We start from the raw sequence: 23000 nt of genomic DNA, 5'->3' as shown, positions 1-23000 counted from the left end.
AATCTGGATAAATGTGAGGTAATGCATTTTGGAAGGTCTAATGCAGGTAGGAAATACGCAGTGAATGGTAGAACCCTCCAGAGTATTGACAGAGAGATCTAGGTGTTCAGGTCCACAGGTCACTGAAAGGGGCAACACAGGTGGAGAAGGTAGTCAAGAAGGAATACGGCATGCTTGCCTTTATTGGCCGGGGCAATGAGTATAAGAATTGGCAAGTCATGTTGCAGCTGTACAGAACCTTAGTTAGGCCACACTTGGAGTATAGTGTTCAGTTCTGGTCGCCATACTACCAGAAGGATGTGGAGGCTTTAGAGAGGGTGCAGAAGAGATTTACCAGGGTGTTGCCTGGTATGGAGGGCATTAACTATGAGGAGCGGTTGAATAAACTCAATATGTTCTCACTGGAACGACGGAGGTCGAGGGGTGACCTGATAGAGGTCTACAAAATTATGAGGGGCATAGACAGAGTGGATAGTCAGAGGCTTTTCCCCAGGATAGAGGGGTCAATTACTAGGGGGCATAGGTTTAAGGTGCGAGGGGCAAGGTTTAGAGGAGAGGTTTAGGGGCCTCACGGTAGCATGGTGGTTAGCATCAATGCTTCACAGCTCCAGGGTCCCAGGTTCGATTCCCAGCTTGGGTCACTGTCTGTGTGGAGTCTGCACGTCCTCCCCGTGTGTGCGTGGGTTTCCTCCGGGTGCTCCGGTTTCCTCCCACAGTCCAAAGATGTGCGGGTTAGGTGGATTGGCCATGCTAAATTGCCCGTAGTGTAAGGTTAATGGGGGGATTGTTGGGTTACGGGTATACGGGTTACGTGGGTTTAAGTGGGGTGATCATGGCTCGGCACAACATCGAGGGCCGAAGGGCCTGTTCTGTGCTGTACTGTTCTATGTTCTATGTACGAGGCAAGTTTTTTTACACAGAGGGTGCCTGGAACTCGCTGGAGGAGGTTGTGGAAGCAGGGACAATAGTGACATTTAAGGGGCATCTGGACAAATACATGAATAGGATGGGAATAGAGCAGGGGTGGGCAAACTACGGCCCGCGGGCCGCATGCGGCCCGCCAAAGGTATTTCTGCGGCCCACCAAGTCATTAAAAATTTATTTATTTTTTAAAAATTTTTTTTAAAGTTAATAGGGGGGGGGCTGTTGGGTTACTTACTGGTATAGGGTGGATACGTTGACTTGAGTAGGGTGATCATTGCTCGGCACAACGTCGAGGGCCGAAGGGCCTGTTCTGTGTTGTACTGTTCTATGTTCTATATGAGGCGCCCAGAATCATAACCGGGTGAAGTAATTATTTTACTTAATATACTATGCGGCCCTTTGTGAATTGTGAATTTCTGAATGTGGCCCTTGCACGGAAAAGTTTGCCCACCCCTGGAATAGAGGGATACGGACCCAGGAAGTGTAGAAGATTTTAGTTTCGACGGGCAGCATGGTTGGCACGGGCTTGGAGGGCCGAAGGGCCTGTTCCTGTGCTGTACTTTTCTTTGTTTGCTTATCTCATAAAGTAAGGTTGAATTTTGTACCCATTGGAGATTCGATGAATGAGAGGTGAGCTTATTGAAACATACAAGTTCCTGAAGGGATTTGACAGTGTGGAAACCTGTGCGAGTGTGTTTTTGTGGTTGGGTGGAGGGACCGGGGGGGGGGGGGGGGGGATGGATGACAGAAAACTACAATTAGGGAAAAACATTTTAATAAAACTAAGGTTCCCTTTTGTCTGCAGAATTCTGCTCCACAGAAGGCAGTGAAGGCTGTGCATTGAATTTATTCAAGGCTGAGTTTGACAGATTTTTGATATACAAAGGAGTCATCCCAAAGCACTTTACAATTGACTAAGTCTACACTTTTGAAATGTCGCAAACAGTCTTCAACTCTGACACAGGAAACCCTCACAAACAGCATATGCGATAATGACCAAACATTTATTTTTTAAGTGAAGTTGTCCAGGAATAAATATTGTCCAAGGGGAGAATTTCCCTGTTCTTCTTCAAAATAGTGCCAGCGGATTGTTTACACCCATGAGGGGGTTGACGGAGCACTGATTTAATCCATAGCGGTTAAATCATTGAGTTTACTTAAGGGTGAGATAGATACATTTTTTGGTCCTGCGGGAAGTCAATGAATATGGGAAACAGGTTAAGTGGAGGCCAAAGATCAGCCATGATCATATTGGATAATGGAGTGGGATCATGGTCTATTCCTGTGCCTCGTTCTTCTCTTATGATGTTCTTAGCTGAAAGATAGAACCTTGGACAGGGCAGCACCCTCTCACTACTGCACACGACTTGAACCCACAACATTCTGACACAAGAGCTAAGAACGCTTCCTCTTAAGCCATTGCTGATAGCTAGGGTGGGATTTTCCCTCCCTGGGCGGGTTCGGCAATGGAGCGGGAAATATGGTGAGACAGCCAATGTCGCTTTTGACGATGATGCAAAAGTAGGAAGCGATTGTCCCCTCCCACATCAGTGACGGCCACGTTTTCCAATGGATACTTTAAAAATGGCATCCAGATCATCGAGTCACTGATTTGATGGCGGGCCGGATGAATCATGAATCCGCCCGCCAGCCACATGTCGTGGAACCTGTGATTGCAATTTTCTTTTTCCCCCAGACTATATGGCCCGTACTATATGGCCGACAAAGCTACCATTACCATCTGCAGCCTCAATGCCGCTTTTCACGCCTGACATCGGCCTTTGCTAATATCGGAGAAACTCTCATTCCTAATAACTAACATCAGGAAAGTGTCACACCCCTTCACTGCAGAATGAAGTAGATGGGATTGCAGGAGAACTCTGCTGTTCCCAACGTTTCTCTGAGCAAAAAGGAACCGATTAAACAACTGTATCCTCCAATTAGATTTTACAAGCAATAATCATGCAAGAACAGTACTGGTATCACCAACTTCAACGTGGCAACAAAATAATGGATGTCAAAACTTAATAATGCATATTTGCCTACCGGAGGGCTGATACCAGTGAGGAATCGGCCAGTGACAAAACCGCCAGATCGCGGAGTGAAGTCATAAGGTTGGAAACAGGGCAAAGATTTCCCAGATGGCATCAGTGGAGGTCGCCTTCCTTCCAGCTCAATTTGACCAAGAAGACACGAAATCTGGAAACAAAAAAAATCATCAGTTTTCTCGTGACTTTATATTTTATCACTTCATGAGAATCCTAATCAAAGACAAATTCACTTGGTTCACAGAGCATTACAAATTGTTGAACTGTTTCAAACATTTCTTAAATGGTCATCTGGAAAATGGCTCTCTGTCGTTTTGCTGATTTTCAGGGATTTCAAGTGAAGTGAGATTACAACTTGTGTATCCAAATGATTTTGTTCCTCCACAGCTTCCGGTCTCTCACTATTAAGAAAATACTCTGCCTTTCTCATTCACCTGAGGAAGGAGCAGTGCTCCAAAAGCTAGTGTTTGTAACAAACCTGTTGGACTTTAACCTGGTGTTGTAAGACTTCTTACTGTGCTCACCCCAGTCCAACGCCGGCATCTCCACATCATTTCTCAATTCCAAATGATCTCAGAGCAACCCCATTCTGAACTCCAGTCTGTGCGGAGTCAGCACATACTCCTCGTGTCTGCGTGGGTTTCCTCCAGGTGCCCCGGTTTCCTCCCACAGTCCAAAGATGTGCAGGTTAGGTGGATTGGCCTTGCTAAATTGCCCTTAGTGTCCATAAAGGTTAGATGGGGTTACTGAGTTACGGGGATAGGGTGGAGGCAGGAGCTTAAGTAGGGTGCACTTTCCAAGGGCCGGTGTAGAGTCAATGGGCCGAATGGTCTCCTTCTGTACTCCTTCTATGATTCTATGATTCCAGTTGTGCAAGTAGTGCCCACTCACTTCGTTTTTCTGTCTTTTTGCGACCCCTTGCCACCAACAATAACATTTACAATGCCTCTTAATTTAGGTAGAAATGTGGATATACCAATTCCTTCCTCCATGTCATGAATAAACCTTTTAATGGTTAAAATCTGAAGCCCAGTACAGGAATGCTAGGGAACACCATTTACCACAGGGGTGGGCAAACTACGGCCCGCGGGAAGGTCTTTATGCGGCCCACCAAGATCAAGTCATAAAAGAAAAAGAAAAAAGAAAAATTAAAAAAAATTTTTAAAAAAAAATTTTTTTATATAAGGTTAATGTGGGGGGCTGTTGGGTTACTGGTATAGGGTGGATACGTTGACTTGAGTAGGGTGATCATTGCTCGGCACAACATCGAGGGCCGAAGGGCCTGTTCTGTGCTGTACTGTTCTATGTTTAGCTCACAGGGCTAATCGCTGGCTTTGAAAGCAGACCAAGGCAAGCCAGCAGCGCGGTTCGATTCCCGCAACAGCCTCCCCGAACAGGCGCCGGAATGTGGCGACTAGGGGCTTTTCACAGTAACTTCATTTGAAGCCTACTTGTGACAATAAGTGATTTTCATTTCATGTTCTATATGAGGCGCCCAGAATCATAACCGGGTGAAGCGCCATTTTTGAAAAGTAGAGATAAAGAGGGCTAAAGGCAGGATGCCGCCGGGGGAAGCGCTGAGGTATATGCCGCACGCTAATTGGTTACAACCGGGACTATTAATACTATGCGACCCTTTAAAATTGTGAATGTCTGAATGTGGCCCTTGCACGGGAAAGTTTGCCCACCCCTGATTTACCACATCATGTCGATCAGCGAGCAATCCTTTACCTCTACACTCTGTCCCTCTCCGTCAATTTGCGAGCCATATCACAAGGTTACCTCCAATTGTGTATCCTTAATCATTTCTTCTGCAGAGCCCATCCAAAGATACTTCCCCTGTGCACCAGGCTAGTGACTTCCTCAAAAGAAAAATCAACTAGATTTTCCAGACCGGTATTTGCATTAAATAAAAGATGTGCATACAAAATATAGCATAAAATTGCTCAATTGTTTTCAAAGAAAAATACCTGCATAGTATTAACGGCTGAGCCCTTCGCACCAGACTGCACCATGAGTTGCAGGTTATTCTCCGGAAATTGTCTATGAAGGCCTAGGGGCATACACACCTGTCAGTCAAAGCAAAAAGTACAATAGATGTTAGCATGAGTGAATAAAATCCATTATCTTAACCAAATGGAACCTATCATTTTAGTGGCATTGCAGACAGAAAAAATTCAAAGTGTATGGGTAAAGGGCAGGTGAATAGAGCAACATTTGCAAAGAACTGAACTGGGTGCAAATGGACCAAATGGTCGCCTTCTGCGGTGTAAAACTAATTCAAAGAACAGATGTACAATTAAAAGTGTAAAAGTTTTTTTTTGAGGTCACATTTATTTATAATGGTGTGCTGATAAAATGGTAATGCAGCAAGTTGTTTCATCATTCTTCACATCTCCCGCTGCCTTGGGAAAGCAGGCAGCATAATCAAAGGCCCCTCCCACCTGGCTTACTCACGCTTCCAACTTCTTCCATCCGGCAGGAGATACAAAAGTCTGAGAACACGCACAAACAGATTCAAAAATAGCTTACCCGCTGTTACCAGACTCCTAAACAACTCTCTTATGGACTGATCTGATTAATACTACACTCCTGCATGCTTCACCCGAAGCCGGTGTCTATGTATTTACATGGTGTACCTTGTGTTGCCCTATTCTGTATTTCCTTTTATTTTATTTTCATGTACTTAATGATCTGTTGAGTTGCACGCAGAAAAATACTTTTCACTGTAACTCGGTACACGTGACAATAAGCAAATCCAATCCAGAATATACTTATGACCAAATGAAATAGATGCAGGAGTAGGCCTCTTGACCCCTCGTGCCTGCTCCACTGTTCAATAAGAACATGGCTGATAAAGAATACAGAATCCTGTTAATATCAGATATCACATTTTTAATTCAAATTATAAACTCGCTAATTCTATAGATCGGATTGAACGTTCACGCATGGTTAATCATAGCCATATTTACATTATAGATTTTTTAATTATAAATTTAGAGTACCCAATTCATTTTTTCCAATTAAGGGGTAATTTAGCGCGGCCAATCCACCTACCTTGCACATCTTTGGGTTGTGGGGGTGAAATCCACGCCAACACGGGGAGAATGTGCAAACTCCACATGGACAGTGACCTAGAGCCAAGATCGAACCTGGGACCTCAGCGCCGTGAGGCCACAGTGCTAACCCAGTACGTTACCTCACTGAGGCAGAGACCAGTGAGGGTCAACACTATTCACTCAGCCTGTCCAAATTCCGCTGAAGCATCTCTGCATCCTCCTCACAGCTCACCCTCCCACCCAACTTTGTATCATCTGCAAATTTGGAGATAATATTTAGTTCCCGTCTCCAAATCATTAATATGTAATGTGAAAAGTTGGGATAATAGCACCAGATCTCTGGGGTATCCCAATATTCACTGCCTGCCAATAAAAAAAAGACCCATTTATTGCAACTCTTTGCTTCCTGTCTGATAACCAGCTTTCTATATATCTCAGGACACCACCTGCAATCCCATGCACTTTAACTTTACATAGCAGCCTGCTATTGTCGTAAGCTTTCTGAAAGTCTAAATAAACCACATCCACCCGTTCTCTCTGGTCACTCTACAAGTTACATCTTCTAACCCTAACATCTTCTTACTCTAACACAGTCCATTCTGCCAGATGAGTGCTGTAGCAACAAAGGTAAACATTACTCCTAATATGTTAGCAATACACTGACTGAGACAGTTGCTGAGTTTGTGACTTCAGAAGACTGCCACAGAATAGATGAGTGAGACTGGAATACATTTCCAACCCCAGCTGGACTGGCCACAAACATTTATCATTAACATAGGAATTGGGAGGAGTTGGCCAGTCACCCCTCGAGCCTGCTGTACCATTCAACGAGATCTTGATCTGATTGTAACCTCAGCCCCACATTGCTGCCTACCTCCAATAACCTTTCAACCCCCTTACTCATCAAGAATCTAACCGGGGGGGGGGATGGTGAAGTGAGGAGAATAAAACAATAAGAATCAGTAAGCGTTCCTATACTATTATTGCCAAATGAATCATTGCTACTGTTCAGTTATTAATTTATTTTGATCTGTTTGATAGCAGAGAGATTTATTGTAATTTAAAAGCTTTTTTATTGTTCCTTTGAAATGTAGAAACAAAAGTTAATCACTTCCTAACTGAATCTGGGACAAGGATTTCCAACTAATATTTTATACCAGCTTGCTGTTAAAAATGAACACACTTCAGAGGCAGAACAAAAACTTGTCAAACGAAAGTAAGCAAAACTTCCGGTGACGGCGGGTGGGAGGCAACCGCACAATGGAGGGCTCCCATTCGGGAACGGCATTTTCGGGGCTTTAAGCCCGGTCCCAGGGTCCACGGAGGCTGAAAAAGCAGGGAGAAGGCACAGAGGAGGCACAGTGAAGGAAAATGTCGAGGGTGAGCAAAAAAGCAGCCGTAAGAAAACAGCTGAAGGTCCGTCGGGGAGTGGAAAGGTCACCATGGGGTCACCAAGGAAAATGGAGGCTGGAGCACCAGGGAGGCCGCATGCCTTACGGCTGAAGAAACGACTACGGTTATGGCTGCAGAATTTGAAAGGCAGTTTACAAAATACATGGAGACAATGAGGAAGGAGATGAGGGAGGTTTTGAGTGTGCTGGTGAACGAGTCTATTTCCCCAGTGACGACGGCGGTGGCGAGCGCAGTGGCGGAGTTGCGGGAGCAAGGGGAGGCGCTGAAGGAAGTGGAGGAGATGTTATTGCGGCACGGTGATCAACTTACCTCGATGGGGAAGGAGATGCGGACGGTGATGGAGATTAACAAGGATCTGCGAGGAAAAATGGAAGACCTGAAAAACAGATCCAGGCGACAGAATTTGAGGATTGTGGGGTTGCCCAAAGGAGTTGAAGGACCAAGGCTGACTGAGTATTTTGCCACGATGCTGGCGAAACTATTGGGGGAGAGGGAGGATCCCTCCTCATATGAACTGGATCGGGCTCATCGGTCATGGAGGCCTGTACCAAAGGCGAGTGAGCCGCCAAGGGTAGTGACTCTGTGCTTTCGTAGGCACAGTGTGAAGGTCCTGTGCTGGGCCAAGCAGAAGCGGGTGGTGCAGTGGGCTGGAGCTGGTATACGTGTATACCAGGACTTTATGGTGGAGGAGGCGGGCTGCCTTCAACCGGGTGAAGAGGGCACTGTACATTAGCAAGGTGCAGTGCGGCATTGTATACCCAGTGAAGCTTGTGGTGACTTACATTTTTTTTGGAACAGCGGAAGCAGCGGAGGAGTTTGCGAAGGCAGAAGGACTGTGGCAGAACTGAGAAATTGAGAAACGGCCATGTGTCGATGTAACCTCATGACTGTATTTTCTTCTTTTTTGTTTCACTGCGTGCGGGTGTATGGGCTAATGGAGCCAATGTTGTATATATTTGGACAAGGGAAGTGATGGGACTTGCACTCGAAATGAGAGCTCTTTGGGGTGTAGGTGGATATGCGGGGTTTGTGTGCTAAAAGGGGATTTCTGGGCTTTCCTAAGGCCAGGCAAGGGGGAAAGGGACCCGAGTGGGGGCCTCCACACTGGCCGGTTTAAGCCGGCCAGTGAACAGGAGTGAGGTGGGGGGAGGGGCTGCGGCCATCGGAGCCTGGCAGAACAGGGTCCGAGGGGTCTAGCCGGGGTGGAAAGTTGGGGGGAAGGAACCAAGGTTGGGGGGAGAGTTTTACAAGAGGCAGTGGATGGGAGGAGTTGGACTCTATAGGTTAATGGTGACCATGGGCGGTCCCGGACTCCTTTTTCTTTTTCTCCTTTGTTTTTTGTTTCCACCGTGGGAGGATTTGTTTTATTGGATGCATATATTGACAGGTGGGCCGTTGTTTGGGGTGGTGGGAGGATGGGATCGTTGTTATCGCTAAGGGGATTGATTTTGTATTTGTTACCGTTTACTGTCTGTGGGTGGGGTGTAAATTTTGAAGGAAAATGTGAAAATGGAGAATAAAACATTTTTTTTCCAAAGAATCTATCCAGCTGGGCAGCGCTGTTGTGCAGTGGTTAGCACTGCTGCATCGCAGGTTCAATCCCAGCTCAGGGTCACTGTCTGTGGAGAGTTTGTACATTCTCCCCGTGTTTGCGTGGGTTTCGTCCCCACAACCCAAAGATTTGCAGGGTAGTTAGATTGGCCACACGAAATAGCCCCTAAATTAGAAAAAATAATTGGGTGCACTGCCTTCAAACAACATCAAAGACTCTGCTTGCACCACCTTCTCAGGAAGAGAGTTCCAAAGACTCACAACCCTCTTTCTTCCCCCCTAATCCCAGCCTTAAATGCACAATTCCTTATTTTTAAACAGTGACCCCGAGTTCTAGTTTCTCCGAGAGGAAATATCCCCTCCACATCCACCTTGTAAAGACTCCTCAGGGTCTTTTTGTTTAAATTACGTCGTCTCTTGCTCTTATAAATCTTAGTGGCTACAAGCATAGCCTGTCCGACTTTTTCTCATAAAACAACCCGCCCATTTCAGGTATTGGTCTAGTATCCGTCCTCTGAACTGCTCCCAACATATTTACATGCTTTCTTTTTTTTTAAAATAAATTTAAGAATGCCAAATTATTTTTTTCCAATTAAGGGGCAATTTAGCATGGCAATCCACCTGGCCTACACTTCTTTTGAGTTGTGGGAGCAAGACACACGCAAACACAGGAAGAATGCTCAAACTCCACACGGACGGTGACCCGGGACCGGGATCGAACCCAAATTCTCAGTGCTGTGGGGCAGCAGCGCTAACCACTAGGCTACTGTGTCGCCCTTACATCCTTTCTGAAACAAGGAGACAGAAAAGGTATTCTCGATGTGTCTCACTAATGCCCTATATAACTCAAGTATAACCTCCCTACTTTTGTATTCAATTCCCAGCGCAATAAACAATAACTCTATTAGCTTTCCTAACAAATGACTGTACCTGCATACTAACTTTTTGCAATTCATGTACAAGGCCACCCAGATCCCTCTGCACCTCCGCGCTCCGCAGCCTCTCAACATTTATATGCTCCTTTTTTATTTTTCCTGCCAAAATGGACAATTTCATTTTGCCCACATTATACTCCATTTGTCAGATCTTGGCCCAGTTTTCGTAACCTATTTACAGCCCCTTGTTGCCTCATTTTGTCCTCTTCACAACTTGCGTCCTTACCCATGTTTGTGCCACCAGAAAAATTAGTGACCATACCTTTGGTCCCTTCATTGGAGACATTTAAATAAATTGTACAAAGTTGAGGCCCCAGCACTGATCCCTGCCGCACGCCACTCGTCACTTCTCTCCAACCAGAAAATGGCCCATTTATACCTACTCTGTCTCCTGTTAGCCAGCCAATCTTCTATCCATGTCAATATGTTACCACCCACACCATGAACTTTATTTTCTGCAATAGCATCTTCACGTGGTGCCTTATCAAATGCTTTCTGGAAATCTAAGGATAGTACATAGAACATAGAACATAGAACAGTACAGCACAGAACAGGCCCTTCGGCCCTCAATGTTGTGCCGAGCCATGATCACCCTACTCAAACCCACATATCCACCCTATACCCGTAACCCAACAACACCCCCCTTAACCTTACTTTCATTAGGACACTACGGGCAATTTAGCATGGCCAATCCACCTAACCCGCACATCTTTGGACTGTGGGAGGAAACCGGAGCACCCGGAGGAAACCCACGCACACAGGGGTAGGACTTGCAGACATCCACTAGTTCCCCTTAATCAACAGCACATATTACTTTTTCAAAGAACTCCAATTAATTGGTGCAACATGATTTCCCTTTCACAAAACCATGTTGACTCTACTTGATTGTCTTGCTTTTAAGTGCCTGCTACAACATCTTTAATAATAGCTTCTAACATTTTCTCTACATATTACAGATGTTGAGCTCACTGGTCTGTAATTTCCTGCTTTCTGTCTCCCTCTCTTTTTGTATAAAAAATTTACATTTGCTATTTTTCAATCCAATAGAACCTTCCCCAAATCTGGGGGATTTTGAAAAATTAAAACTAATGCATCAACTATCTCACTAGCCAATTATTTTAAGACCACGTGGCCAGAGCTGGATTATTGCCTCAAACCAAAAAAGAACATATGCAAAAGAAGCAAGGAATAGGAGCAAGAGTAGGCAGTACAATCCTTTGAGCCAGCTCACCTATTCAATGAGATCGCGGCTAATCTTAAACATCAATTCCACTTTCCTGATCTGATTCTTTAATACACTCAATACACTGAGCATCCATAGCTCTCTGAAGTAAAAAACCAAAGATTCACAACCCTGAGAGAAGTAATTTCTCTTAGTTCTGAATGGTCTTATCCTCAGACTATTCCCCCTAGCTATAGACTTTCCCATCAAGCAATAGCCTGTGAGCATCTACCCTGTCAAGCCTTCTCAGAGCCTTATATGTTTCTCTCATTCGTCTAAACCCCAGAACGTGTTACCCCATTCCACAGAACAACTCTTTTATCCCGGAAATCAATCTAGGAAGGTATTGTACACTTCAGCTAAGGCAAGTATATCCTTCCTGCGGTAAGACCAAAACTATGTACAGTACTCCAGGTATGAAGAACAGAACATCTCTATTTAAAGGGGGGGGGGGGGGGGGAGAAGACAAACACATTACAGTTAAACAAATCAAACTGATAGAAAATTAAATCAATGAGAACTAAAAGCTGCAGTAGTTTAGAGCCAATCAATGGCTTGAATGCCTCAGACAAATGGAATGAGGATTTCCTCCACCTTCTGGCTACAAGAATAAACAAATCAAACTGATAGAAAATTAAATCAATGAGAACTAAAAGCTGCAGTAGTTCAGATCCAATCAATGGCTTGAATGCCTCAGACAAATGGAATGAGGATTTCCTCCACCTTTCCTCCAAGTAATGAGTACTTTGCATCGGTATTCACAAAGAAGAGGGACAAGACGGATGTTGAGGCTAGGGATGGATGTTTAAATACTCTCGGTCAAGTTGTCATACGGAAGGGGGAAGTTTTGGGTATTCTAAAAGACATTAAGTTGGACAAGTCCTCAGGACCGGATGGGATCTATCCCAGGTTACGGAGGGAAGCGAGGGTCGAAATAGCTGGGGCCTTAACAGATATCTTTGCAGCATCCTTGAGCACGGGTGAGGTCCCGGAGGACTGGAGAATTGCTAATGTTGTCCCTTTGTTTAAGAAGGGTAGCAGGGATAATCCAGGGAATTATAGACCTGTGAGCTTGACGTCAGTGGTAGGCAAACTGTTGGAGAAGATACTGAGGGATAGGATCTATTCACATCTGGAAGAAAATAGACTTATCAGTGATAGGCAGCATGGTTTTGTGCAGGGAAGGTCATGTCTTACAAACCTAATAGAATTCTTTGAGGAAGTGACAAAGTTAATTGATGAGGGAAGGGCTGTAGATGTCGTATACATGGACTCTAGCAAGGCGTTTGATAAGGTTTCCCATGGCAGGTTGATGGAAAAAGTGAAGTCGTATGGGGTTCAGGGTGTACTAGCGAGATGGATAAAGAACTGGCTGGGCAACAGGAGACAGAGAGTAGTGGTGGAAGGGAGTGTCTCAAAATGGAGAAGGGTGACTAGTGGTGTTCCACAGGGATTCGTGCTCGGACCACTGTTGTTTGTGATCTACATAAATGACCTGGAGGAAGGTATAGGTGGTCTGTTGAGCAAGTTTGCAGATGATACTAAGATTGGTGGAGTTGCAGATAGCGAGGAGGACTGTCAGAGAATACAACAAAATATAGATAGATTGGAGAGTTGGGCAGAGAAATGGCAGATGGAGTTCAATCCAGGCAAATGCGAGGTGCATTTTGGAAGATCAAATTCAAGAGCGGACTATATGGTCAATGGAAGGGTCTTGGGGAAAATTGATGTGCAGAGAGATCTGGGAGTTCAGGTCCATTGTACCCTGAAGGTGGCAACGCAGGTTGATAGAGTGGTCAAGAAGGCATACAGCATGCTTGCCTTCATCGGACGGGGTATTGAGTACAAGAGTTGGCAGGTCATGTTACAGTTGTATAGGAAGGACAGGGTGGATAGCAACAAGCTTTTCTCAAGAGTGGGGGTGTCAGTTACAAGGGGTCACGATTTCAAAGTGAGAGGGGGAAAGTTTAAGGGATATGTGCGTGGAAAGTTTTTTACGCAGAGGGTGGTGGGTGCCTAGAACGCTTTACCAGCGGAGGTGGTAGAGGTGGGCACGATAGCATCATTTAAGAAGCATCTAGACAGGTATATGAATGGGCGAGAACAGAGGGAAGTAGACCTTGGAAAATAGGAGACAGGTTTAGATAAAGGATCTGGATCGGCGCAGGCTGGGAGGGCCGAAGGGCCTGTTCCTGTGCTGTAATTTTCTTTGTTCTTTGTTCTGGCTACAAGAATCCAAATCTCTTAGTTGTTGAAAGTGCATATGGATCCACTTGATAGGTTCCCACAAATTGGCCATCAGGATGGGGATTCAAAGACAGTTGCTACTGCACAACAGAATTCTCTTCTGAGGCTGAGGTTAGGTCTCCATTTAGCAGTACAGAAGACAATGCTTCATTCTGCAGCTCTTGACCCTTTCAATCAATGACCTGGGAGCATTCAACACCAACAGTGGGTGAGAAGAGTGGGCGTGGGTTACATAACTTATTTTTTATTCTTTCATGGAGTGTTGGCATCGCTGGTACTATCAGCATATGCTACACGTTCCTAATTGCCCTCAAGAAGAGGCAAGTGCTGAACTGCTGCAGTCTATGAATAGGTACATCTACGGTATGGTTCAATTCTTGAGCACTCAACCCCGTCGCCTCCACTGGAAGAAATATCCCCCAATAGTAAATTTAAAAAGTCAACCCTTAAGTTTCGGACCTTGTTGATTTGGTTGTTGTACAGATTGACTTCTTCCTTAAATTTCAGATCCACCACATTCATGTCCTTGGGATCCTTACTGAGGTGAGCATTCTGCCACTTGTCGCGAGCTTCATCACACGAGGCAGTCTCTGGTAAGTTAAAAGCATTTCGGATAGCCTTTTAAGAAAAAACATGTAACTTGAATTAACTAGTTTGCCAATAATTATGTCTATTAAGAGTCATAATAAAGTAAATTCATCATTTCATTTGATAGTTCAAAACTATTTCTGCTAATTGGCATTTTTAAAAAAAACTCTAGTGTCTTTATGTTTCTGTCAGAAATAGGAACATAAAACATCTTGGGCGGGAATCTCCGACCCCCCGCCGGACTGGAGAATCGCTGGGGGAGGGCGGCGCGAATCCCGCCCCGTCGGCGGCTGCCGAATTCTCCGGTACGGGTTTTTTGGCAGGGGCAGGAATCGCGCCGAACTGGTCCCCCCCCCCCTCTCCGCGATGGACCGAGCGGCTGCCCTTTTTCGGCCAGTCCTGCCGGCGTAGATTAACAAGGTTCTTACCGGCGGGACCTGGCTCTGCGGGCGGCCTGCGGAGTCCTCGTGTGTGGTGGGGGGGGGGGGGGGGGGGGGGGGGGGGGGGGCACGGTGACCTGGCCCGCGATCAGGGCCCACCGACCTGCGGGCGGGACTGTGCCGTGGGAGTACTGTTTTTCTGGTGGTGGTGGATTGGCCATGCTAGGTTGCCCCTTCGTGTCCAGGGATGTGCATATTAGGTTACAGGTACAGGTTCGATGGGAGAGTGGACCTTCGGTAGGGTGCTCTTTCAGAGGGTTGGTGCAGGGTCAATGGGACAAATGTTTCCTTCTGCACTGTAAGGATTCTATGGATCTTCCTGCCATGTTTGTGATATTGATGCTTAGTTCTACAGCCGTGGCCAGTACCCATCTGGATGGAGAAATGTGTTCAGAGCCTGGCATCCAGCATTAGGAAAGATTAATTTGGTTTGGAGAGGGTAAAGCAAATATGCACCAGGCTAATAAAGGGTGAAACTGAGGTCAGGTTCTGTAAATTTCACTCAAGTTTAGAAGATTGAGGGTTACCTAATCAAGGTTTTTAAATTGTGTGATCCAATACTCTAGATAGACAAACTATTCCCTCTAGTGGGGGAATTAAGAATGAGGAGAAATAATCATAAAATTCTTTTCACATTTTGAACACGTCGATTAGACCATCCCTCTATACAATCAAGGAAATATGCCAAGTTTAAGCAACCTTTGTCCTCTAATAGACAAAACATTTCAATACTCAAGCACTTCTTTTAAAAATTAGGTACTTTTATTATTCAATGTATTTTTTGCCTTTCTACTAAAATTTCCTGTTGCTTTAATTATTATCGGCCAGGCTGATTATAAGTCCCTGGATGATTGCCCATGTCCCTCGTGTTTCTAGCAATGGTGTTCAGGAGAAATTGGCAATTCTTTTCAGCAACATCAAAAGAGTAGATCCGCTCCATTAAACATCTAAAAAGGGCAACTTTCCTAACTTCACATTTCTAAGCCTTGACTGCCAAAATGGCCCCTTTACCATCACATTCAATTTGATTTGAATTTTTCAGCATGAGATGCAAGCCAGTTCACTGCACTGGTTAGCTGCTCATACAACTAGAAATCAACAGAACCTTTACCTTGGCTCCACACCGTGTCGACTCTGCAATGATCTTCTGCCTCTTTGCATTTGCCTTGGGCTTCACTAGAATATCTTCAACATCTAACATGAAAAGTCACATTTAGCAAACATTTACAGGCTGAACAAAAAACTTTTATATGCATTCACCCAAAATAAATCTTTCTTTTCATACTGCAGTAGTCTTTTTAAGGTTTCAAATACGTTTACTCCCCCATCTTCATATCTTATGTCTAAGATAGCACCTGCGTACAGCATCTTAGTAATCCTCAGGATGTTTCTTTTTTTAAATTAAGTGTAAACCTTTGTGTAAAATGCAACAAATGATTAATCCATTTCGAGTTTGACAAATATTTTGGATTTTTAACTTCTGTTCGCCTTGTTTAGCAAAAGAAACACGCTTACAAGGCTCCACTCGTAGCATGCAGTCATTTTAACAGTCTTGGGAACTTCGAGAAACTGCTTACAACCCTTTGCGACTGTTTCTGTGACCCAGATCCTTGCCCGTTCTCTGCTTTCTGTCCCAAGCCAGTTACCATGCAGACAGTCACAAAGCACCTTGATCTGCCTTAATAGCTTCACATTTGGAACTTTCCCAAATGCCTTCAGGAAGTTCAGGTAATTATGTCCGCTCAATGGGTAATTGTTACAGCAAGATAAATTTTCTTACATGAACCATGTAACACTGATCTCTTTCCATTTAGGTCCGACAGTCTGATTAAACGGTCAGTTCCACCGTTGCACAATGTTTCCCTGGTATGTATTGAAAGGCAATGTGCATAAACAGGTGTTACTCAGCCCACGCAAAATAATTTCCTGATGCTCTTGTCACATATAATAAAGCAATTGATATTTGATACAAAGATCTAAAATAGCTCTGTTCTGCGAGGAAAGGAGGTATGTATTCTTTTGAGTTTAGAAGTATGCAAGGTGATCTCATTGAAGTGTGTAAAATGATAGTGCTTTTTTGGGTGTAAAGTTAAAAGTTTAACATTATATTTATAATAAAGTTTTGTTTTCGAAAGGCCAAAGCCATATTTTTTCATACAATCACTCCTGGAGCAAATCATTCTTTCTGTGCAGTCTTTTAAAAATTAATTTAGAGTACCCAATTATTTTATTTTCCAATTAAGGATCAATTTAGCATGGCCAATCCTCCTACCCTGCACATCTTTTGAGTTGTATGGGTGAAACCCAAGCAGACATGGGGAGAATGTGGAAACTCCACACGGACAGTGATCCAGGGCCGGTTTTCCATGCAGTCTTAAAATAAATTAAAATATTGGGGTTTTGGTCTAGTATCCTAGCCACTGTTGTGGTCTGGCCTGGGATCGTAATAAAGCTCACTCATTGAGTACGTTCAAAGCAGAGGTCAATACATTTCTAAATGCTAATGACATTAAAGGATACCAGGATAGTGTAGGAAGATGGCATTGAGGTAGATCGTCCATGATCCAGTTAATTGGCAGAGCAGGCTCACGGGGCCAAAGGGCCTACTCCTGTTCCTATGTTCCCAAGTAAAAGTTTGAAACAGGAGAGAGACAGAAGTATCAAATGGTAAGCCAAAAGCACTTACCTAAAGTAAACCCCCTGTACAGCTGGAGGTAAGCGGTGAAGAGACGAGCCAGACAAGTCAGCACTTTTCCACTTGTTTCACCGCCATACAGTTCCTGACAGCAGTGCACCAGGCCGTAGGCTGAGCTGCCATAATGTGCCTTATCCAGAACGCCACACAGCAACTCTCCTTCCAGAATGACAACCTGTCGTCCCAAAGAAATCCAGTGCAAGTACAATAAACATTAATAGGATGAAAGCACATTCTGCTATATTAGCAACATCACTGCAAAAATGTATGCGCTAATTTAACAAAAGCATCAAGATAGAAATTTATATTATATCACATCACATTTTTCAGAAATGTCCCAAAGTATTTTCATTGAATTTGTTCCTTTGACATGCAGTCACTATTTATGTATACACACCTCAGAAGTCCAATAAACAGCATCAAGATGAATGACCAGTTAATCTATTTTGGTGGGCGTGGCTGTGAAAGTAATATGAGCCAGGACTGCATTGAGAATTTTGCTCTTTGTTGAAAAAGTTCCATGGGATTGGCAACATCTCCTTCTACCACCAAGGGATCCAAGTTTATTAAAGTCTCAATCCAAAGGAAAGCACTTCAGACAATGCAGCACCTTCCCTCACTACTGCACAAAGCCGTATGAGCAAGGAGCAGGGGGCCATTCAGTCTCTGGAGCCTGCTCCTTCATTTAATAAGACCATGGCGGTTAGCACTGCTATCTCACAGCGCCAGAGACCCGGGATCGATTCCGACCTTGGGTGACTGTGTGGAGTTTGCACGTTCTCCCTGTGTTTCTATGGATTTTCTCCGGTTTGCTCCCATAGTCCAAAGATGTCCAGTTTGGTGGATTGGCCATGCTAAAATTGCCCCTTAGTGTCCAAAAGGTTAGGTGGGGTGCAGGGTTATGGCAGGGGTTTGGGACTGGGTAGAGTGCTCTTTTGGAGTGTTGGTGTAGACATAATGGGCTGAATGGCTTCCTTCTGCACTGTGGGATTATATGGCTGATCTGACGTAACCTCATAATGGAATCCCATTTACCCCCCCCCCCCCCCTCCCCAAAAAAACCTATCTCCCCATTTTTTAACCAAGAATCTATCCATCTCTGCCTTAAAAATATTCAAAGAGTCTGCTTCCAGCACCTTTTCACAAAGAGAGTTGCAGAGACTCACTACCCTCTGTCGGAAACATTTTTGCCATCTGTTTTAAACAGGCAACACCCTGTTTTTAAACAGTGTGTTACAATCCCAGTTGGCGTTATAACTGACCCGGACAATCCCAGAATGGAATCCTGGTTCAAAGGGCAGTAACTTTTACTTAAAAAAAAGATAAATGTGAAGGAACAGAGTCGCAGGACCGCTAATTAGTTTTAGTGACAAGATAAAAAAGTATTAATTAAACAAGAAAAAGTTGGATGATGATACAATACTCCTCCACTCCCCCTTTAGCTTTGCAAATATACACATATTTTAAGGTTAACATGGATAACAGACATTTTAAAGTTAACACAGATTACAAAGCATATCTTCAGCTACAATGGTCTCAGTGACAAAGTCCCTTTAAACACACAGGCTAGCTCTGGTCAAATATACTTTCCACTCTGAATACAAGTGAATGTTTCCACGAAATCATTTTAGATGATTGCCACATAAGAGTTTCCAAACTCCACTCCCCCGAAAACAACAATGCGGTTTGCATTCTAAAATATAGTTCAGATTTTCCAAATTACTCTTTGAAACAAAGTTTCCCTTTCATTTTTATCAACAAATCCAGTGTCCAGGGTTTTACAACTCCCCCTTCAGGATTACTTTGTCTTGACTGCTGTACAAACCTTTACACAATTTATTTTACTCTTGATCCCCAACTCTGTTGAAATGGCATCAAACGTTTGATTTACTTCTGAAGTCAACATCTTGTGGACCTCGAGCGGGCATCCACCATGATGAGGAACGTTGCACCCTGGAATGGCCCGGCAAAGTCAATGTGGACGCAGGGGCCATGGCTTCCCGGCCATTCCCAAGGCTGCATTGGTGCAGCTGATGGAGCCTTCTGGTTCTTCTGGCATGGCCCACAGCGCTGGGTCACCTTCTCGATGTCGGAATCGATCCCTGGCCACCAAACGTAACTCTGGGCGAGCATCTTCATTTTTGATACTCCCGGGTGTCCACTGTGGATGTCCTGCAGTAGTGGTGCATATCCGCGTTCCGGGACAACCACTCATGTGCTCCATAATAAGATGCTGTCCTCGACGCTAAGCTCTGGGAGCTAGTCAAAAGGGCTCTCAAATCATCGGGAGAGGCCCTGTGTTGGGCCCCGTACTGAACCATGTGTCGGACCTGGAATAACTGTAGGTCTGTCTGGGTCCATTCTCTGACACAAGCCACCATGACCAACAGAGAGTCCATGAAGTGGAGGACACGACACCCTCTGCAGTGGAGGCAGATACTGGCAGCCTCGTGGAGGGGGTAGTCAGCTTGATTTGTTGACGTGCCATTCGCATGCCGGGGGGATGTTCTAACATGTACTTGTAAGTGGCCAAGAACAAAGCCCACCACTGGACCCTGGCAGATGCCATCAGGAACCGCGTTCATTTTCCTGAAAAATGCCTTTGGGATAAAAATCGGAAGACATTAAAAAAAGAGCAGTCTCGGAAGTACCGTCATCTTTACCATCTGGACCCTCCGCGCCAGCATCAGCTGGAGCATGTCCTATCTGCAAACATCACTTTTCATTTGATCCACCGTTTTGCCCAGATTTAACTTATGCAGCTGCCCCCAATCCTTCGCCACTTGAATCCCCAGATACCTAAAACTCCTCTCAACCACTCTGAAAGGTAACTCCTTCAGGCTCCTTTCCTGCCCCCATGTCTGGATCACGAACATCTCGCTCTTTCCCATATTTAACTTGTAACCTGAAAATCGCCCAAATTCTCCTAGTATCTCCATGATTTTGGCCATCAAACCCCCACCCCACCGGGTCTGTGACATAGAGCAACAAATCGTCTGCATATTGAGAGACTCTGTGCTCCACACACCCCCCCCCCCCCCCCCCCCCCCCTCCCTCACTATCCCCCGCCAGGCATTTGATGATCTAAGGGCCATTGCCAAGGGCTCTATGGCCAGGGAAAACAGTAATGGGGAGAGCGGGCATCCCTGTCTTGTCTCCCTGCAGAGAGTAAAATACTCTGCCCGGACTCGATTGGTTCTTACATTCTCCACCCCGAGCCTGATGTAACAGTGGACCCAATCCACAAATCCATGTCCGAACCCAAACCTGCCTAAAATGTCCCACAGGTACTTCCACTCCAGCCGGTCGAAAGCGTTCATGGCTACTACCACCTCGCTGGTATCATTATGACATTAAGAAGCCATCTAATATTGGACGTCAGATGCCTGCCCTTCACAAATCCCGTCTGATCTTCCCAGGTTAGCTCAGGGACGCAATCCTCTATTCGAGTGGCCAAGATCTTTGCCAGCAATTTAGCACCACATTCAGCAGGGAAATTGGCCTGAACGATCCACAGTTCACTACCTTCCCTATCATATCCTTTATTTTCCCTATCTCTCTTGCTGCCTCCTGCTTCCTCAGCTGATGTGCCAGAATCCTGCTAGCTTTCTCCCCAGATTCATATATTGCCTCTTTTGTCCTCAGCTGTCCCTCCGCCTTTCCTGTGGAAAGGAGCCCAAATTCCATTTGGAGTCTATGACGCTCCCTCAGGAGCTCCTCATTCGTAAACTGCGCATTCCTCCTGTCCACCTGTAAGATTTCTCCTACCAATCTGTCCAGCTCCGCCCGCTCAGTTCTCTCACTATGGGCCCGAATCGAAATAAATTCCCCTTCAATGCCTCCCAAACCACTCCCGTTGCGGTCTCTCCCGTATCATTGTTTTTTATGTACCCCCGGATGGTCTCTCTCACAGATCTTATCGTCCGCTAGCAGCCCGGCATCTCATCTTCACGGTGGGCGCTGAGATTTTCCCATGCTTTCCTGTAGGTCTACCCAATGTGGCGGGTGGTCTGACACCACAATTGCTGAGTACTCAGTGACTTCCACTCCCGCTAACTGTTTTATCCAGGACAAAGAAATCTATCCTGGAGTATACCTTGCGCACATGGGAGTAAAATGAATATTCCTTGCTCCTTGGCCTCCCAAATCGCCACGGATTCACCCCTCCCATGCGCTCCATGAACCTCCGCAGTTCCTTCGTCATTGAATTGGGCTGGTTTAGCTCACTGGGCTAAATCGCTGGCTTTTAAAGGAGACCACGCAGGCCAGCAGCACGGTTCGATTCACGTACCAGCCTTCCCAGACAGGCGCCGGAATGTGGCGACTAGGGGCTTTTCACAGTAATTTCATTGAAGTCTACTTGTGACAATAAGCGAATTTCATTTTATTTCATTTCATTGCTGATACTTTCCCCGACCTAGAACTCGACCGGTCCAGTCTCGGATCCAGAATCATGTTGAAGTCACCCCCCACAACCAGCCGGTGGTGTGAGTCCAGGTCAGGGATCTTTCCCGGCACCTTCCTAACAAATGCGACATCATCCCAGTTTGGGGCATATATATTTACCAGCGCCGCTGCCATTCCCCCCAGCTTCCCACTGACCATAATAAATTGGGGGGCGCCTCACGCTACCCTCCCCTGTCGATCAGCCATGACATTTCCTAGGCCAGCCCTTCGCCCATGCCCCGCACCACCCTTGGTCCGCCCCTCAGCAGCTACCGCCCTCTGCTCTCCATCTCCAATCCCCCAAAAGTCCCTTACTCGTCAGCAGCCCCCCCCCCAACCTCCCACCCCCCTCCCCTCCCCACTCTCCATCTCTCCTCATCTCTCCCCCACTTTGCTCCCGTTAACTAGCTATCCAGCTAGCCTAGCAGCTCTCGCCCCCCCGCCGTCTAACATTCTACAACCTGCCGGATCTCCTTCCCCCCCCCTCCTTAACATAAGTTCTCAACACAATAACATCCAACATAGAAAACAAAACAAACAAACCCCCAAAGCCCAGGCGCAGATGCCCCCCCCCCCCCCCCATCTCAACAGAATCTTATCTATCCCATCAACTTCAAACAGAATCAAAACAATAGAAGAGCCATCAAACAGTGTAGGAAAAAAATTATGCATACAGAAACTTAACCATCTTTTTTCCAACAGAAGAGAAAAAACATCGCAGGTCAAAACCCTTTTCACTGCAATTCGGCACATACAACAAATCAAAATCAAATCAAGCAGAAAACGCCTTTCTCCTCCGGAAAGTCACAACTTAAATAACAGAACTGAAAGGTTGAGATTTTTCCAGACAGAGAAAGAAAGAACCGCACAAAACGTCCCCCGTCCCCCCCTTTCTTACAAAAAACCCAGTCCACCAGTTAGGGGCCGATTCTCCGAGGCCCGCGCCGGGCCAGCGAGTCGTTGCAACCGCGCCATCACGCCAGCGCGCGATACTCCGAGGTGCGGAGAATCGTCGCCATTTGCGCCGGCGCAGCAGCTGGAATTGGATGGGCCAAGCGACAGAATCCCGCTGCCGCCGTTCATCCCGGTCGCTGCCGCCGGGAACTCTGCGCAAATGGTCGGGGGGAGGCCTGTGTGTGGGGGGGGGGGGGGGGGGCCTCTGTCACCGGGTGGGGGCCTCGATGGGGTCTGGTCTGCGATCGGGGCTCACCGATCGGCGGGCTGGCCTCTTCCACCCCCCCGCCCCCCTACTTTCCTGTACGGCTGGCCCCTGAACACTGATGCCATGTTGAGTCGGGACGGCGCGCTAAAGAAGTCCCCCGCGCATGCGCAGGTTGGTGCGGCTCAACTGCGCATGCGAGGGTCGGCACGGAGCCCATTTGGCCCGTTTCACGCCATCACACTTGGGCTCCATTTGGGAGAATCATCCCCT

The 23000-nt window shown here is 45.9% G+C and overlaps 1 protein-coding gene across 1 annotated transcript in view; it reads right to left on the bottom strand.

Moving 5' to 3' along the window:
* Window positions 1-23000, bottom strand: part of polr1a (RNA polymerase I subunit A) — a 148972-nt gene that overhangs the window by 82425 nt on the left and 43547 nt on the right. The window contains exons 16-20 of the mRNA XM_038793303.1: window positions 17114-17297; window positions 15539-15621; window positions 13859-14017; window positions 4943-5041; window positions 2971-3123 (exon numbers count right to left, since the gene is read on the bottom strand). Coding sequence (XP_038649231.1) covers window positions 2971-3123; window positions 4943-5041; window positions 13859-14017; window positions 15539-15621; window positions 17114-17297 — 678 coding nt within the window. The remainder of the gene's footprint in view (window positions 1-2970; window positions 3124-4942; window positions 5042-13858; window positions 14018-15538; window positions 15622-17113; window positions 17298-23000) is intronic.

This window comes from Scyliorhinus canicula, chromosome 3, assembly GCF_902713615.1.
Source record: "Scyliorhinus canicula chromosome 3, sScyCan1.1, whole genome shotgun sequence".
NCBI classification, from domain to species: Eukaryota; Metazoa; Chordata; class Chondrichthyes; order Carcharhiniformes; family Scyliorhinidae; genus Scyliorhinus; species Scyliorhinus canicula.
The sequence above is the reverse complement of the archived record's forward strand: the minus strand, read 5'-3'. Positions and strand labels throughout refer to the sequence as shown.